At 40.5% G+C, this 18,931-nt stretch overlaps 2 protein-coding genes across 2 annotated transcripts in view; both read left to right on the forward strand.

Moving 5' to 3' along the window:
- The window catches only part of LOC103202851 (putative olfactory receptor 10J6), a 189,506-nt gene extending 172,208 nt beyond the window's left edge, over positions 1 to 17,298 (forward strand). Inside the window, 1 exon segment of the mRNA XM_007947786.2 lies at positions 16,367 to 17,298. Within this exon segment, the coding sequence (XP_007945977.2) occupies positions 16,367 to 17,298 (932 nt within the window).
- LOC103202760 (serum amyloid P-component-like) lies at positions 2,888 to 3,659 on the forward strand. The gene is made up of 2 exons (XM_007947689.1): positions 2,888 to 2,951; positions 3,052 to 3,659. The coding sequence occupies exons 1-2, from the start codon at positions 2,888 to 2,890 to the stop codon at positions 3,657 to 3,659; spliced, it is 672 nt and encodes a 223-aa protein (XP_007945880.1).
- Positions 17,299 to 18,931: the final 1,633 nt, after the last annotated feature.

Below are 18,931 nucleotides of genomic sequence, written 5' to 3' on the forward strand. Positions count from 1 at the left end.
AGTTCTATGTTCAACTTTTTGAGAAATCATCAAACTGTTTTCCACAGTGGCTGTTTCATTTTACATTCACCAGCAATAGATGAAAGTTCCAGTTTCTCCAAAGCCTCTGTTTTATATATAGATATAGATATCTCACTGCTGTCACGTTGGATCCTACTTATAGAAACCCATCATTGGGTTTCTGAGGAGGTATCACTACAGAAGTAGATTGCCCAACTTCCTTTCCAAGGAGTGGCTGGTGGATTTGAACTCCAAGCCTTCTGAATAAGAGTCAAATGCCTTAGGCACTACAGCACCAGAGCTCCCAGATATAGATATCGATATCAGATATAGATACAGATACGAACCTCTCACAAACACACCAAGAAGTGGATCATTTTGTCCTGCTTTGAAGAGAAGGAGAATAAGGTTTAGACAGGTTTAGAGCACTGCATAATCACCAATAGTTAACGGTAATGCTTCACTTCTACTCCAAAGTCTTAGCTCTTAACCCTGATAAGAAGTTCGAAAGAAGTGAAAATAATGTCGAGTTGGGACATCAGGAAAGTATTCATGAAGTGAATCATTTTTGGGATCGATTTTGAAAAATGTTTAAAATTTTGAGAAACAGAGATGGATAAGCCAGAAATTCAAGTGAGAAATGAATACAACTAATGATCACACATATGCAACGAGCAATCATTAAAGACATGTGAATAGAGGATAGGGTGTATTTAAGAGGCTAAGGCCAGGTTGGAGCCAGATGGTAAATAGCTTCCAGGCTGAAGAATTTGCACTTAAATGAGATAATTGTGGTTGTGGATTCTGACTCAAAGTAACAATGAAGGACAGAGAAGAATTTCCTAGATTTCCTATCTGACTGCTAACCAGAAGGCTGGAGGTTCAAACCCATCAGCCACTCCTCGGAAGGAAGATGGGGCAATCTACTTCCGTAGTGATACTGCCTTGAAAACCCAAGGAGGGGTCGCTATGGGTTGGTTCTGACTCGACAGCACATAACAACAACAACAACAATCTCTACTGGGGGAGCTCTAGTAGCATTGTGCCTAAGGCACTTGACTGCTAACCAGAAGGCTGGCAGTTCAAACCCACCAGCCACTCCTAGGAAGGAAGATGGAGCAATCTACTTCTGTAGTGATACTGCCTCGGAAACCCAAGGAGGGCTCACTATGTGTAGGGTCCGACTCGACGGCACATACCAACAACAACAGTCTTTACTGGAGAAGATCATCAGGTCTTTTCTCTTGCAGAGGAGCAGCAACTTAACAATTAGCCATGAGGGATCTTTGGTTAAAGAAGGTAGTAGGGTATAGAGCCACATCTGCAACACTGACCCTTACTTGCCAACAAGATAGATAAGGCTTTATAACCTGAGAGTCAAATTAGGGGGGAAAAAAAAAGAGAGAGAGAGAGAGAGAGAACATGGAAACTGCTCGGAACTGAAAATTACAAGGGCAATTTGAACAATAGAAGACAAGGGGAATTCTTGGTGACAGTAATTGTGTCACTGAAAGAGAGAAAGATCAAGAGACTGGACAGTAGGAGAATGAAGAGTCCACAGAATTTAGAGAATGGAAGAGAGGAAAAACAGGTGATTAGAAAGGGCAAGTTCAGTTTGATATCTTAAAGGCAAAGCAGGTTTGAATCATGGGTAATACGGTATGATGTTCCCAGTGGTTACAGGGGGATTAGAGATGCAGGTCACTGGGGTTGCACCGAAGAAAGTTACCATGAACCCTCAACATCTAGTTTAGTGCCTGACAGTAATTAAATAAATGTGAGTGTAAAGTATTAATCTGGTCATCAGCAAAACCCAAACCAAACCAATCTCCATCGAGTCAGTTCCAACTCATCTCTATAAGGCAGAGTAGAACTGTCCCAGAGGGTTTCCAAGGCTATAAGTATTTACAGAAGCAGACCGCCTCATCTTTGTCCATGGAGTGGCTGGTGGGTTTGAACTGCCAAAACCACCTTCAATAACCAGGGAAGCAGATGGTAACTGAATGAGATGCCAACATCTAAGAAGATGTCACCAGAAGTGAGCAGGTCACCAGAAAAATTAAGTCATTATGAGAAGTGGGAAAATCTAGGATAATGAAATGTCATGATACTCAAAAAGGAAAAAAAAAAAAAAGAGTTGAAGAATAGTAACAGAAAAATAGTAAACTTCAGAAATAGAGAAAATGTGTGCTCTAGTTCTCATTTTTCCTTTAGCAATACCTGGGCATATTACTCAATAATAATTAATCAAACATAAAGGAACTTTTTAGTATAGTATGGTTAGCAGAAAGCAGAATTATGGGATGTTTACAAACAGAATACTATTTTCCAAAATATTCAATGAAAGTGAACATCTTACACCCATACCTCGGGAGAAACCTGAGTCAGGAAGCGCTTCCTCATGGCTGAGGGGCTCTTGGTAGAGAGCAGAGTCATCAGACAGATGGACCCTAGAGGGTGGAGCCAGGCCTTCCTGACATGGCTGCCTGGGCCCCACACATCATCCACAATCCTATATTCTGGAAGCACTCTCTTCCCTGGTCCTTAGCTACCAGTATAAGAATCTGGGTCACAGGGATTGGAGCTCTGACAGTCACTGGCATCTAATAAGTAACCACTATTGATTTCCCAGTCTCAGACATCACCCCCACTTCCCTTTCAGCAGCTCTGATTGCTGGCACTAGTGGGCAGGTCTGAAAAAGTCACTCTCATGTGCTCTCCATCCCCCACAGTCACCCATATGTGCATATAAGCCTTGGAAAGCCTGAGGTCCAAGAATGTGAATCCTTACATAACTGAGCTAGAACCCTGGTGGACACAGCCAGTGTGCCATCTGCTACTCTCATCCTGGTCACTGGTGCTATTGTAACAGCCCCAAGACAAGAACATGGACAAGCTGTTGCTTTGGGTCTCTGTCCTCATCAGTCTCTCAGAAGCCTTTGTTCAGACAGGTAAGGAGGTCAGGGGTTGGTGAAGGAGAATAAGATGAGAAAAGAGATTCAATCTGTGATTTTTCTTTCCTGCATTTATATTCATTTTTTCCCCCCACAGACCTCAGCGGGAATGTGTTTGTGTTTCCTAGAGAATCTTCTAGTGACCATGTGAACTTGTTCACAAAGTTGGATAAACCTCTGCAGAACTTTACCTTGTGTTTTCGAGCCTATAGTGACCTCTCCCGACACTACAGCCTCTTTTCCTACAATACCCAAGACAAGGATAATGAGCTACTAGTTTTTAAAGAGAAAATTGGACAGTATGCTCTATACATAGGAAAAGCCAGAGTTACATCAAAAGTTCTTGAGACGTTTCCTGACCCAGTGCACATCTGTACCAGCTGGGAGTCCTCCTCGGGCATTGCTGAGTTCTGGGTCAATGGGAAGCCTTTGGTGAGGAAGGGTGTAAAGCAGGGATATTCTATTGGAGCTCACCCCAAGATTGTCTTGGGACAGGAGCAGGACAACTATGGGGGTGGGTTTGATAAGAGCCAGTCCTTCGTGGGAGAGATAGGGGATTTGTACATGTGGGATTCTGTGCTGTCTGCAGAAGATATCCAGAATGCATATCATGGCTTCCCCATCAATCCTAATATCCTGAACTGGCAGGCTCTGAACTATGAGATCAAAGGATATGTCATCGTCAAGCCCCTGGTGTGGGCCTGAGGTCTTGACCTAACAACAGCACTTGAAAATAAAATGATCAATATATAAGAGATCTGCTTAAGGCAACCAGATACCAGATCCTGTATCTGTGTCTCTTTCTTCTTTGAGTTTCCTGTCTATATGTCTGTGTAATAAATAAAATACTGCTTACAACATCTGTAATTGTTTAGTGCTTATCATAGTCCCAAACATTTTCTCTTACATATATTTATTTGGTAATTGTTGTTTTATTATCCAGAAAAATCAGATTTTAAAGTATGAAGCCACCACCTGTCTGTCAATTTGTCATATTGTGGTGATTTGAGGGTTGCTCTGGTAGCATAGTGCCAAAGGCACTTGACTGCTTACCAGAAGGTTGGCAGTTCAAACCTACCAGCCACTCCTCGGAAGAAAGGTTGGGCAATCTACTTCCATAGCGATACTGCCTCAGAAACCCAAAGAGGGGTCACTGTGAGTCAGGTCCAACTCGATGGCACATAACAACAACATAGTGTTGGAAGCTAGGCCACTGATATTTCAAATACCAGCAGGGTTACCCATGGTGGACAGGTTCCAGTGGAGATCCAAAATAAGACAGCCTAGAAAGAAAAGTCTGATGATAGACTTCCAAACATTAACCGATGAAAACCCTATGGATCACAATAGAAAACTACCCAATATACTTCTAGATGAGTGTTCTGGTTGCTTAGTGCCACTCTGACAGGAATATGCCACCAATGGAATGGCCTTAACAAACAGGAGTTTATTCTTACAATTTGGAGGCTTTCAGTCCAAGTTCAAGTGCCAGGCTCCAGGGACTGAGTGAAAGCCCCTCAACCTTGGGGTCCAGCTCTGCCTCCTGCTCCCGGCCCACTGGAGCTAGAGGTGTTTCTTCACTCAGACAGCTGCTGGCTGCTGAGGCTGAGAAGCCCCAAGGTTGACAAGTAAAAAGGCACAGTCCCAATGTTATCAAACCACATGGCAGGCCATTAACTAAAGTCCATTGTAAGTCCCAAGGTTGGCAGAGCATAGCAGGCTGCTGAGCAACGACATGGCTACATGCAGGGTCCAAGCATGCCATAGGCTAGAGACTATCCCCAAGCCTTCTCCTTATATGCAGAAAGCAGACCACATCCCAAAGGCAGCTTGTGGTAGATTCCACCATGGAGCTGATTACCAGTCTCATCATGGGGAATAACTACCACCAGCTGCCCAGCCACTCAACCAGGCCCAGCCAAGTTAACACACAAATTTAGCCACCACAATGAGCACTCAAAATACAGTGGCTACAACAATGGACTTTAGAATACTTATGATTGGGGAGATGGCACAAGACCAGACAACATCTTATGCTATTGTACAAGGGGGTCTTTGTCTTAGCTACCGAGTGCTGCTGTGACAGAAATACCTTAAGTGAATGGCTTTAAAGAACATAAATTTGTTTTCTCACAGTTCTGGATGCTAACAGTCTAAATCAGGGTTTGGCCATAATTCCTTCCTTGTCAGTAGCCCCAGGCATTCCTCGGCTTCTTGGCAATCCTCACATGGCATCTGTCTTCCCTAGTTTGTACATGTCTGTGTCTATACTGCTCTTTTTATAACTCAGAAATGATTAGGTTTAAACAAACCCTACACTGAGATGACCTCGGCTGATTGATACATTGAGTGCATTATAATAGATTGCATTATGGAAGGTAATGTGCTCTATTGGAGGCCAACTAATTTAATCCCATGATTAAATCATGACATTAGATGGGCAGGATTTCAGTACATATTTTTGGTGACACAATTCAGTCCGTAACAATCACCATGAGTTGGAGTCAACTTGGCAGCAACTAAAAACATTACAGTATGTGGATGGAAACTTTGAAGTAACTAAAAAGTTATACTACAAATCAGACCATTCAATGAGGGGGTCAGTGATAACACTCAAAAGACCTAATAAATAACTCCTGTAAATAATCATTTTATGAACAATTCAAAATGTGTGTAGCATTGCAATAGAAATCCTTCTGTTTGGCTTTCTAGGAACAAGCCAATCAAAATGAGGTCTGAGGTTAAGACAGGGAGACAACAAGGCAGATGCTAATACAATGGCCCCAAAAATTGTTAGAATCAATTTTTCCTCTTTGGGATGTGCCCTATGAAGTATCCAAAGATCACTTCACAGGAAAGTTTATTTTAAAAATTTGCCATGTTCTGCCTATTTGGCAATATTTACATTGTTCATATCACCCCCAGCCATGTGGCAAAATAAATAAAAGAATATTTTATTTCACTTAAGAGAATAAATGAAATGTTAAAAAAAAAAACCAACCTAGTGAAACTTTTAGTCACTAAACTTGCCGTGGCCAAAAGTTCTCCCTCTGACACCCACAGCTATTCAATCAATATCATCAAAGCATTGGCTACCACCTTGTAAAATTGCAATAGGAGGCCCCATGCATTTAAGATTGTACCTCATACGGATCCAGCACTTACACAAAGGCTGGTATGAATCAATACTACAGAGGTCTGACAGATTATTCCCAAGCTTACTCTCAACAAGTAAAAGCAGTGTTGCATGACTCTCTTCTGAGAAAGGATGTGTTCCTCATAACTTACAAGCAGGAGAACTGATGCTCTAGAAGATACCAAAGAAGGTCAGCCATTAGACCACTCTGAACAGAATCATTACAGATCCTACTTACCACACACAGTACAGTCAAATAAAAAGGAATAGACCCCTGGGTACACATCTCCCAACTAAAAAGATTCCCCTCCCAAGTATAGTCCTGTAAACCAATATCTGACTTAAAACTCAAATTTACTTGAGACCACTGTACTCCAGAAATAGTTGCCATCACAAAAGTACACAACTTCCATCCAAAACTCCAAAACAAGACTCCCTGAGATTTCCCTAGCCAATTCCTTTCTTAATTTTGTTAACAATTTTAACAATTATCATGTTGTTATATTTATTCTTTGTGCTTCTTAAGAATATTTCAATCTCATCTCTGGCAATGTGGAAATCATTAAAGATACCAAGTTGGTTAGACAGGGATTTTAGCAATGTAGGAAATTTTTTGTTTGCAATTGCCATCTCATGATTTAAAACTTGCTTTACAGTTTCTTATTAACTGTCTTTCCATAAACTTGTACTATGACTACTAGAGAGACCTATTTATTCTTGTATAACAGATATTTCCACCAAAAACACGTGAAAATATTGTTTGCCCTAACATTGCCCAATGGTAGACTATTTGTTTTAATTTAACAACTCCCTCTGCCAAGAAACCTAAAACAAGTTTTCAGGGACAAGGTCAGTGTATTTTCAAATGGTGTCATTCATTCATCCAGTTATTTATTGAGCAATTACTCTATGCCAAGCACTATGTCAGATGCTGAAAATACATTATTTAGTGAAACAAATATAGTGCTTTCCTACTTGGAGTTTATGTTCTAATAAGCCTGCGTCATCTAAATATAGATTATTTCTAACAATGGTCATCCTAAATTGTAATCCAAGCTATCATATTGTATTTTGAGTTTTGTTTCCATGAATCTCCCATTTAAAACATTTCCATGGCTCCCCATACAGGGTCCAACTCACAATGAGCTTAAAGGACAGAGTAGAACTGCCCCATAGAGTTTCCAAGGCTATAATCTTTACAGAAGCAAACTGCCACATCTTTCTCCTGTAGAGCAGCTGTTGGGTTTGAATTGTTGATCTTTTGGTTAGCAGCTGAATGCTTAACCACTGTATCACCAGGGCTCTTTGGCTCCCCATATCTTACAGGATATAATTTAAACCCCTTAATATGGTTTAAAAAAAATTAAAAAAACAAACTCACTGCCGTGGAGTTGGATCCAACTCATAGTAACCCCTCTATTCTTCCTTCTGGGGAGTGGCTGGTAGGTTTGAACCGCCAGCCTTCTGGTTAGCAGTCAAATGCCTTAGGCACTATGCCACCAGAACTCCCTAACATGGTTTAATGCCCTCCATAACCTGGTACCTCACATATTTAGTCTTTCTTCTCTCTCGTGTTTATACCTTACACACTCCACCCCTCCTGAGTTAGAGTATTATTTATTCTTGGTGATCAGTTACAACTTCTTCATGGCCACTAGGAACTAGAATTAATCTAGTTTACTGTTTTTGTGAGCTCTTTGCCTCTTGAGATGTCTCTTGAAAATAACACAAGATGACCACACGTCAGCTGTCTTTTATGTGGCCTGACTGTATCCAAAAATAAACACTCATGCATCCTTTGTTCCTATAAATTCAAAGAGTCAAGGCTGATTTGAATGCGTACGCACTTTCCTGCTTCCACAGTGGCTTTAGATTTCGCAAGTTCTCTGAGTGTCCTAATCGAAACAAAACTCACCGTCCTGGAGTCACTGCTGACTCATAGTGACCTCTCCTTGGGTTTCCAAGGCAGTATCACTACAGTAGATTGCCCAACCTTCCTTCCTAGGAGTGGCTGGTGGGTTTGAACCATGAGTCTTCCGGTTAGCAGTCAGGTGCCTTAGGCACTAAGCCACCAGAACTCCCAAGTATCCCAATAGCAAAGAGCATATTTCAAGCTCTCGTGATTCCATGTAGCCCCCTTATTAGGACTGAGATGAAGGCATTAGAAAAACCACCACTTATTCTCTCAGGATAGTAGGAGTATAACCCCACCTCTCTCTCATTACAAACCTACAGCTCTCTCCAAAGAAATATCTACATAAAATTATTTCCCATTCCTACACACTATACACCTTGTCATGGCAGAGGGATAGAAGAATAATTAAGCTGGTCTTTAACCCTTTTTTTTTCTTTTGTAAGTTTTGCAAATGAGTGGGTCTATGTCATACTCTTTATCATCTGATATCTATCATATCAATGGCATGTCAAATCAAAATTGAGGAAAAAAAGACTTCCTTTTTAAAATTGTTTAAAACAGAGATGGAATTTCTAGTGACTTGCTTCAGGAGTGTTTTCAGGTATATTGGTAGTCAAAAAGGTGAAAACACCAGAAGTTACAGAGAAAATGACCTGAGTTATTCAGAAACCATAAGAAAAATGGAAGGGCCTGGAAGTTATGATGACCCAGGAACATGACTAGGTACTGACTCAATGTCAAAGATTTTGATAATTTTCACCACCTCCACACTTGTGTCTGAGCTGTAGACCTTAGGGAACAAGGAGTCCATATGATACACAACGAATGGCTAAAACCGGGAGTCATTTCTAACACAAAAAGCAATTTTTGAGCCTCTACTCTGTAGAAGAAATTATCTTGATCTCATTTGTGGGGCTTCAGAAAAATATTAGCCACATGTTCCAACTCCAAAACCGGCTTTAATGAAGTCCGCACTCTAGTGGCATAGTGCCTAAGGCATTTGACTGCTAACCAGAAACCTAGCAATTCAAATCCACCAGCCTCTCCTCAGAAGGAAGATTGGGCAATCTACTTCTGTAGCGATACTGCCTCAGAAACCCAAGGCGGGGTCACTATGAGTCTGATCCTACTCGACAGCAGTGAGTTTTTTGAGTTTTTATACATCTTCCTGAGTGAAAGGGCTCTAAGTTCTCTCTGGGTTCTATATGAGACATGCTGTGGAGAGGCCTGAGCTTAAAGCAATGCAGTCTCCTTGAATTTAGGAAATGTGTTATATCAGGCTTAAGCTGGGGTAGGGATGAAAAAAGATATTTTGTCTATTTTGGACTAAAGAGGATCAATGCATAGTCATATTTTGAGGGCAATGTGTAAACTTTTTAGGAAGTCATGGGACTGTTTATTGTTTACACAAAGTAGGTGTTTAAGACCATTCAAAGCCACTCTGGTAGTGTAGTGGTTAAAGAATTCAGCTACTAACCAAAAAGGTCAGTTGTTCAAATAGCTCTGGGGAAGATCAGTTGGTTTATTTCTTTAAAGATATACACCTTGGACACCCTGTAGGCAGTTCTACTCAGTCCTAACGGGTCACTATGAGTCAGAATCAACCTGATGGCAGTGGATGTTGGGTAACTCCATTCAAAGAACAAGACCAAACCAGTAAAACATGACTTGGGTCACTTTTTTTTTTAAATTGTGATTTGGGTGAAAATTACAGAGCAAATTCACTTTCCATACAGCAGTTCACATACACTGTCTCATGAAATTGACCACAATTCAATTCACCACAATGCAATAGCTCCCCTCCCATTTCCTCCCAACAGTCACCTCTTCCCTGCGTCCATCCCTCCATGCACCCCTGCCCCCTGAGCTATCTCCCTGTACATAAATAACCTTTCTTTCCCCCATGATTGTTGTCTCCAAGGAGTGTATCTACCTCTTTGTTGTTGTTGTTACATACTGTTGAGTCGGCCTCGATTCATAGCGACCCCTCCTTGGGTTGCCAAGGCAGTATCACTACGGAAGTAGATGCCCAACTTTCCTTCCGAGGAGTGGCTGGTGAATTTGAACTGCCAGCCTTCTGGTTAACAGTCAAGTTAAAGACAAATATGCCTGTCTTTTGTTTGGCTGGAAGCCACCTGAAGGGCAGCTAGGGACCGTAGTCTCAGTGGTTCCACCAGGCTCTAACAGACCAGCAAGCCTAGCCCCTCCCCTTTTTATTCTAAATGATTTTGAGGTTTTTTCCACATTGTTCTCCCTCTCTATCCAGGATCTCCCACATAGATCCACCTCTGAGTGTTGACGTTGGTAGCCGGGCACCATCCTGTTCTCATCTCATAGTCATATAGGCTGCAGACTTGGGTCACTTTTAATCCTTACCTTTACAGGCCTAAGTAGCTGATTAGATTGTAAACTAAATTCCAGTTGGGCTCCAGAATTTTCCATTCATGGTTTGTCCGGCTGTGGTCTTCCTTCTACGAGTCCATTGTGAGAGATGCTAGAGCCATCACCACATATTTGGAGCAGTGGCAAAAAGCATTTGAATGATGTAACATACAACCACAGGATCCAGAAGAAAAACTAATCTAATGTTGCTAATGTGTCTACAAGAGGCACATACAGTTGTAGCTAGAGTGATAGACCAAAGGCAAATGTAAAGAACTTCAACTAGAGCTCCAACTACTACAGCAGCTTCCTTCTTCCTTTCAACTCAAGGGTTCTTTTGAGGATTGTATGTGATAATAAATGCAAAACACTTACTTAGTACAAGTTCTTGCACATCATAAAGCATTAACAAGTATTATTTCTGATGATGAAGAGGATAATTACCTAAAGTTAAATCATTCACATTTACTTCTTGATACATTCCTACAAATAAAAAAAAGAAATATTCATGCTCCATTTTAAGTCCCTTCCCCAAACTGAAAGCTTACCTGACTTTAAAAACAAACAAACAAACAAAAACCATTTGTTACAGAGTACAACTGCTCCACATGGTTTTCTTGACAGTAATAGTTACTGAAGCAGATTGTCAAGTCTTTCTTCCATGGCCCCTAGGTAGGTTCAAATTGCCAACCTTTAGGTTACTAGTCAAGTGCAAACACTTTGTGTCACTCAAATCTATACACATTCTCTGCTAGTAGGAGAAATAAGGTAAGGTCTTTCTATATGCATACCAAACCAAACCAAACCAAACACATTGCTGTTGAGTCATTCTACCTACAGGACAGAATAGAACTGCCCCACAGGGTTTCCAAGGCTGTAAAACTTTATGGAAGCAGATTGCCTCATCTTTCTCCCACAGGGAGTGGTTAGTGGGTTCAGACCATTGACCTTTTGGTTAACAGTCCAATGCTCCTTTTCTATATTAATAGAGGGTCATCGTATTTGACTTGTATGTAGCTGTATTTTCACTGATAATAACTAAACATTGACAAACATTAATAGGGGTTCAAAAGAACAGGCATAGTACCATGTGACATTCAACATGTTCTTCATCTGAGTTGAGTCATTTTCTCCCTAGAAGAAGAGTTAAGTTCCATGCCTATGTGAGTGGATCTTGCCCAGTAGCACTTAGGTGCTCTATTTGTAATGAGATCCCCTGGTTCATCTCTGGATTCTAACTCCGTGAAGACCCATGGGATGCAGAGTAAGTCTCTTGGCAAATTAACCCTGGAGACAAAAGCTAGAAAACAGAACTTCTCCCCAGAGAATGCTTCCTCAATCATAGAGTTTAAAGGAGTAGCTGCTCTCAAGGCAAAGCCAACAGGGCCAGAGGGGCTCAGTGTTAATGTGTCACCTTCTGCTTCAGCCAGAGTCCGGAGAAATGTAAATGACAGAAGAATCTGGATGCTGACCTAGAACCCAATAAGGCTGAACTTGGAAAGACACAAAGGTTCTGTGATTTCTTTTACAAAACAATGACAATCAGATTTTTTGGTACTGCAGTTAACAACTTATTAAGTAAGTTGCAATTTTCCAGTATATTCTAAAACCAGAAAAAAAGCACAGATTCCACAGACATAAGAAGGTAAGTGGACACTTTTGAGCCTGATGAAGTTCTGTTCCAAAAAAAGGTCACTGTCCTATTTATTTTAATGTTCACATAATTGTCATTTTTTAAAGAAGTCAACTCCTCCATGCCTGGATCCTTGGAAATATTTTGTTTAAAAAAATGAAAAGAAGAAAGGTAGAAAGAAGGAAGGGAGGAAAGAAAGAAAGAATAGAGAAAGAGGGAAGGAAGAAAACTAGCAAAAAGATAGATCATTTCTTTTTTAACTGCATAATTCCTTTACACAGAAAATATACTTACAGAAGGGCCTAGTCTACCTTGACTATTTTGATTTTTGAAAACGAAGATTCCTTTTCTAGGCACAGATTTTGCTTCTAAAGATTTCAGTATCTGTAAGTATCCATGGTTTGGATCATAATTTCTTCCCTTTGCCAGTGGCGTTTCTTTGGCATCCTCAAATTCTGTTTCCCCCTCCACTTTATTTTTCTTTTTACTCTTGTAGAAATATTGCCTTCATGACTAAGATTTTGATGCATGAGCACACTTCAGTGTCCTTACTCTCCCACAGGGTTCTTATCCTTCTGGAATGTATAAATCATTCTGAAAGCTCCTTTCTGTTCTACACCGGGCTTGTGAGATTATCTACTGGTGTGTCCCCTACACAGAACCACCCTGAGGGTACAGGCACAGAGAGGGCCCAGATTTGAGTGATAAAAGAGCTACTGCTACTGTGCGCAGCTGCACTCACTTCTGGTTGGGCAAAGACTCAAAAGAGCAACTAGTTGGAGGAAAAAGAGGTAGCTATCTGTACCACCAGCCACTCCTCAGAAGGAAGGTTGGGCAATCCTACTTCCGTAGTGATACTGCCTCGGAAACCCAAGGAGGGGTCGCTATGAGTCGGGGCCGACTCGATGGCACATAACAACAACAACAACAATCTGTACTAAAATAGTCCTGAAATTCATTGGCACATGTTCTAACAGCTGACCCAGTCCCCACGATGGAACTGAGCCACCCATTCCATACACTTCTTTGACTCCACGATGGTTTCCATGACCTCTTCTATCTCCCCAAGGCAAACACTGGTGTTCATTGCTACCTGATTTCTTCTGTGAGAAACTGTAAAAAAAAAAAAAAAAAGAAAGAAAGAAAGAAAAGAAGAAGAAGAAAGAAAAGAAGAAGAAGAAAGAGAAAGATAGGCTGAAGAGGAAGAAAAGGAAAGCAAAGGGGAGAAGAGGGAAGAATTAAGAAGGACAAAAAGCAAGAAAAGAAGAAGAAGAAAGACTAACAATGTCACTTACTCCCAGCGTCTGCCTCCCATGCTTCCCTTTCTCTTTTACTTGGGTCCCCCTCACTCTCAGGGACAGCAACCACCCTGTATTTGACATTTGATCCATACATTTCTCGGCAGTAATGATTTTGGATTGCTTCTGTGCCTCAAAAAGACAAAGATTAAGAAGTTGAGACATTTGCCCTCAATTTACAAAGAATGCTAAAACATCTGTGGAAATATCAAAGAAAATGGAGGAAAATGCATAATAGAACTTCTGTCCAGGAGAGCAATGTGGCTGAGAATAATACTTGAAAAAATCAGAATGAGCAGATGATCTATTCTAGGCAGTATAGGTGCTTACTCAAGTGTATCAATGGAGGGGAAGTCTCAATTACTGCAGGGCTCTTCTATTTGTTTCTTTGCTTTAGGCTAAATGGAGTGCTCTATTTCAGCTGCAGCTGAGTTCCCATGATAGCACCACACACACCCCCCACAGCTCTGGTTCACCTTTCCCTCACACACAGCACAACCCACAACCTTTCCTCTAAGTAAATATTCAACAATTTGAAAAAAAAAAAAAAAAATGGATAAAAGGGGCTGTTCTGTGCTTCCATGTGGCTTGATCTGGCTCTCTTTTTTGTTTTTTCCCCAAGTTTTAAGAACATCCTATCACAAGATACTCTTTCATTGTCCATTGAACACAATTCAAATGTGCACCAGAGGCAATAAAGTTACTCCTTTTTCCTTTTGTTCCTGGGCTTGTGTACCAGGCCCCTTTTCCCCATATCTAGTGGATCACCAGCCATCCTGTCTATATCTTTATAACTCGTTCAGAGAGTAAGTTCATATTTATATGAAGTGTATTGACAACAAATGTGTGGCAGATATGGGACGAGAGCAGTAATTTTTAGCTCCAAATTAAAGGTACCAGGGATCTTTTCCTTCTCCTAACTCAATTCAGTTTATTTTCTTCCTCTTCCCTGCCCCAAATATGTCTACACTTCTCCTATCTCAACATCCCCTTAACTTTTGTGTGTGTGTGTGTGTGTGTGTGTGTGTGGTCAGTCATTGCAACAAGATCTTCAGGAAAGAGAAAAAGCAAATGAAATCTATTGGTCTGTTGTGCTCATATTAACAAAATTCCTTATATGCTCCCTATAATCAGGTTTTCATCTTAAGACTCTCTTGAAGTTGTGTCCAATAAGGTCATCAGTAACCTCTTTCTTGCTCAATATACTATCTGTTCTCAGTCATCATCCTTTTTGACTTCTCCAGACTATTTATGAGCTATGTCTTTATGCTCAAATTTAAAAATAAGAGTGATAATACTGCCTATGAATACAGCATTGTAAAAAGTCAATGTTCCTGTAATCTCACCCTCATCTAAATTTAGCAATTAACACAGTATAACATGGGGTATATATCCTTCCAGACATTTTTTCCATGTGTACAAATATATATGAGCATGCACACACATACATACACACACACATTTTTAACTATATGACAGCACATCATATTAGTGTTTTTTAAATAGCTTTTATATTATTTGATTTATTCCAGACATCTCTCTATGGCAAGATACTATAGCAATACAGTTCAAGAAAACTTTCTTCAGTGAAGGAAGTGTTTGATATACGCACTGACTGATATGGTAGCCACTAGCCACATGTGACTTTTCAGCATTTGAAATGTGACTAATGTGAATGAGGAACTGAATTTTTAATATTATTTATTTCTAAGAAGTTCCTTGGAGTTCCACAGTCGATCACTAATTTTTGCCTATCCAGTTGGTAAGTATCTCTGTTAATGTGAATTACTGTCATTGTTAGTAAGACTTACTTTTTGTTGAAATTTTGACCTTCTTATTTCATATAATAGAATATTTTCCAAAACATCCACAATGTTGAAATCTATTACCTACCTGAGTGGCAGCCTCCTGAATGTCCCCAAGTCCTCCAGCCTGTTGGTGTTATCTTGTTTTTTAAGTGAAATGGCTCAAAGCACTATTTGACATATGGTGACAATTCCAGAGTCCCTCACTAAATTTTTAGGAAATGTTGTGTTTGCAACAGGAATGGTAGGGCAAAAGAGGGCCTTGAATTTCTTACAGTCATTACTAGCAAGGAATGTTTCTTCCTCATTCTAGATTTCACCTCTTGCATGTGGTGCCCTTTTTCTTCACTGTGCCTCATCATCCAATTATCTTCACTTCCCAAATACTACTGACCGAACATCATAGATTTAAATGAAGAATTGGGGCTCTAGAGGGAGTTTACATCACATAGCAAACAATTTAATACAAAACCTATACTTCTTCATGCTTAAAAGTCCCTCTGGCAAAAAATAAATTAGTTACTTCTTTCATACAAGTCCCAGTCTCCTGAGATGTTGCTGCTCTTCCTTTTTGTTTTACAGCAATTTCCCCTTCTCTTTTTAGCTTACTTGCCCCAAACCTTCAAATCTCTGCCAATGCTTTTCCAAAAAAGAAAATTTGCTCATTATTTGTCCCACCTAGACCATCCAAGGTGGGCCTGGAACACCTCCTGTTCATTTATTAAGGTGTTCCAGAAGATAGATTTCCCCAAAGATTAATTCTGCTCCTTGTTTTTGTTCCTTAAGTGAGTGCTATCCACCAGTGACCCTAACTGAGTGAATCTAACTCTTTCACTCCTATTTTGTAGCTGGTCTCACTTCGCCTAGGAGATAAACAGGGGCAAAGCTGGGCTGCCTGGGTCAGAGCCCCTTGTGGCTTCCATGTTGTTCCAAGAAAGGGCTTTTTATCCCTTCTTTATAAAAACAACGTATTTATGGGTGATATTTTGAAGATATGTATGATGGTCTTACATATTGGCCAAAGGCTTCAGGGAAGATTGAGGATGTAGCAAAAGCAAAACACATGTGATGGGGGATAACCGTATGACCTATGCTAGTACTCTACTAATTATAGAGCAAAAACATAACACATTAATTTTGGTATTTTTTATATACATTTCTCAATCCCTGTTCTAGAATCCAGGTTGCAATGGGAATTTATGCATGTTGACTCCCTACATTGCTTCTAGACACTGAAATTGAGGAATGCAGAAAAGTAACCTCTCAGAGGTAACAGAGTTTGTTTTCTTAGGATTCTCCAGCTTTTATGAACACCAGATCATCCTCTTTGTAGTTTTCCTCATTTTGTATGTATTAACATTAGCTGGCAATGCCATAATTGTGACAATCATCCGCATTGACCATCACCTCCACACTCCCATGTACTTCTTCTTGAGCATGCTGGCCAGTTCGGAGACTGTGTACACACTGGTCATCATTCCGCGGATGCTCTCCAGTCTCTTAGCCCAGAACCAGCCAATCTCCCTGGTAGGCTGTACCACTCAAATGTTCTTCTTTGTCACCTTGGCCATCAACAACTGTTTTCTGCTAACAGTGATGGGCTATGATCGCTATGTGGCCATCTGCAACCCCCTGAGATATACAGTTATCATGAACAAGAAGGTGTGTGTCCAGCTGATGGGTGGAGCCTTTGGTATTGGTCTGGTCATGGCAGCTGTCCAGGTAACATCCATATTTACCTTACCTTTTTGTCATAGAGTGGTTGAGCATTTCTTCTGTGATATCCTCCCTGTCATGAAACTCTCTTGTATTGACACCACAATCAATGAGATAATCAACTTTGTTGTCAGTTTATTTGTGATCCTGGTTCCCATGGGCCTGGTCTTCATCTCCTATGTCCTCATTATCTCTACAATACTCAAGATTACCTCAGCTGAGGGACGGAAGAAGGCCTTTGCCACCTGTGCGTCACATCTCACTGTGGTCATTGTCCACTATGGCTGTGCCTCCATTGCCTACCTCAAGCCCAAGTCAGAAAACTCTGTAGAACAAGACCTTCTTCTCTCAGTTGCCTACACAATCATCACACCCCTGCTAAACCCTGTTGTTTACAGCCTGAGGAACAAAGAAGTCAAGGATGCCCTACGCAGAGTTGTAGGCAGAAATATTTCTTAATACACTGGCCTTTTTACAGAGACTTTTAGCACTGGGCAAGGTATATCCTCATTTAATTAAACAACTTCACAAATCTGTCTTGTGCAGTCTTCTTTGTGATGAAATGTGTATGTCTTGTTTCAGCAGCCAAATTGAAATATCTTAGTCTTTGTTTCTATATTTTTAAAAGTTTAATCTAGTGAGTTTCATTGTGGGAGGTTGAAGAGAATAGCCATGATTTTGAAGAAAGTATATCCACATCTCTGAGTTGGGGTAGGGGGCTTCTTAAAACTATATTAAATGTGACTGTTTTATGTTTTAAAGTTTTTGTATCTCTATTATTTTCATAAGGAGCTCTGGTGGCACAGTGCCTAAGGCATTTGACTGCTAACCAGAAGATTGCTGGTTCAAACCCACCAGCTGCTTCATGGAAGGAAGGGGGCAATCTATTTCCATAAAAGTTTACCACATCAGCAACTACAAACAAAAAGAGGGAAAAGATTGTGTAGTTACAGAACTTCTAAATGGTGAGGAAGTTAAGAGAGTTGCAAGATAGAGTGGACTGTTACATTATGCTGAGTGAAATAAATCAATCACAAAAGGACAAATATTGTATTAGTCTGTTATTGTAAAAGTTAAAGAAAGGTTTATCTATAGAAGGAAATTTTCTTTGTTGGTTACCAGGGGTGGGAGGGTAGGGGAGGGAAGGCTGTTAGATAGATAGAGATAAGTATTGATTTGGGTGAAGAGAAGGGCAATGTACCAAATGTGAGTGACCAATATGGCACCACTGAGGATGAGAAAGACATAGAGAGGTACATGGGAGGTACAGAAAACAAATGCGAACCCTTTTGCACATATAGTACTGCGTTGTCAGTGAAGGCAAACATGGGTATATGGGTGGATAGATGGGTGGACAGGCTAAAAGATTAGGAATGTCTGTGAAATGGGGAGGGTATCCAAGAACATATATAGGGTTGGCAGACAATGGTCCTATAACTTTATGTCAATGATCAGAATTCCCAGGTGTATAGTAGAGCTGACAAGGGGCAAGGTGGTTAGGGTTAGGGTTAGGGTTAAGGTTAGGGTTAGGGTTAGGTACACCTTAGTTTTAAAGTGACATCTTTGCTCTTCAACACTTGAAAGAGGTCTTTTGCAGCAGATTTTCCCAGTGCAATATGACATTTGATTTCTTGACTGCTGCTTCCATGGCTGTTGATTGTAGATCCAAGTAAAATGAAATCCCTGACAACTTCAATCTTTTCTCCATTTATCATGATGTTGTTAATTGGTCCATTTGTGAGAATTTTTGTTTTCTTTATGTTGAAGTGTAATCCATAGTGAAGACTGTCATCTCTGACCTTCATCAATATGTGCTTTAAGTCCTCTTCACTTTCAGCAAGCAAAGTTGTGTCATCTGCCTATTGAAGGTTGTTAATGAGTCTTCCTCTAATCCTAATGCCACATTCTTCTTCATATAGCCCAGCTTCCCAAATTATTTAATCAACATATAGATTGAATACATATGGTGAAAGGATACAACCCTGATGGATACCCTTTCTGATTTTAAACCTGCATTCAGTATCCCCTTGTTCTGTTAGAATGACTGCCTCTTTGTCTATGTACAGGTTCCTCATGAGCACAAGGAAGTGTT

Source organism: Orycteropus afer, unplaced genomic scaffold, assembly GCF_000298275.1.
Source record: "Orycteropus afer afer isolate SDZICR_OR568_19922 unplaced genomic scaffold, OryAfe1.0 scaffold00193, whole genome shotgun sequence".
Taxonomy (NCBI): Eukaryota; Metazoa; Chordata; class Mammalia; order Tubulidentata; family Orycteropodidae; genus Orycteropus; species Orycteropus afer.

Excerpts from the sequence above, each read along its gene's own strand:
- LOC103202760 (XM_007947689.1), top strand. The coding sequence starts at position 2,888 with ATGGACAAGCTGTTGCTTTGGGTCTCTGTCCTCATCAGTCTCTCAGAA. Across the intron at positions 2,952-3,051 it reads AGAAGCCTTTGTTCAGACAG|ACCTCAGCGGGAATGTGTTT; the intron begins GTAAGGAGGTCA and ends TTCCCCCCACAG.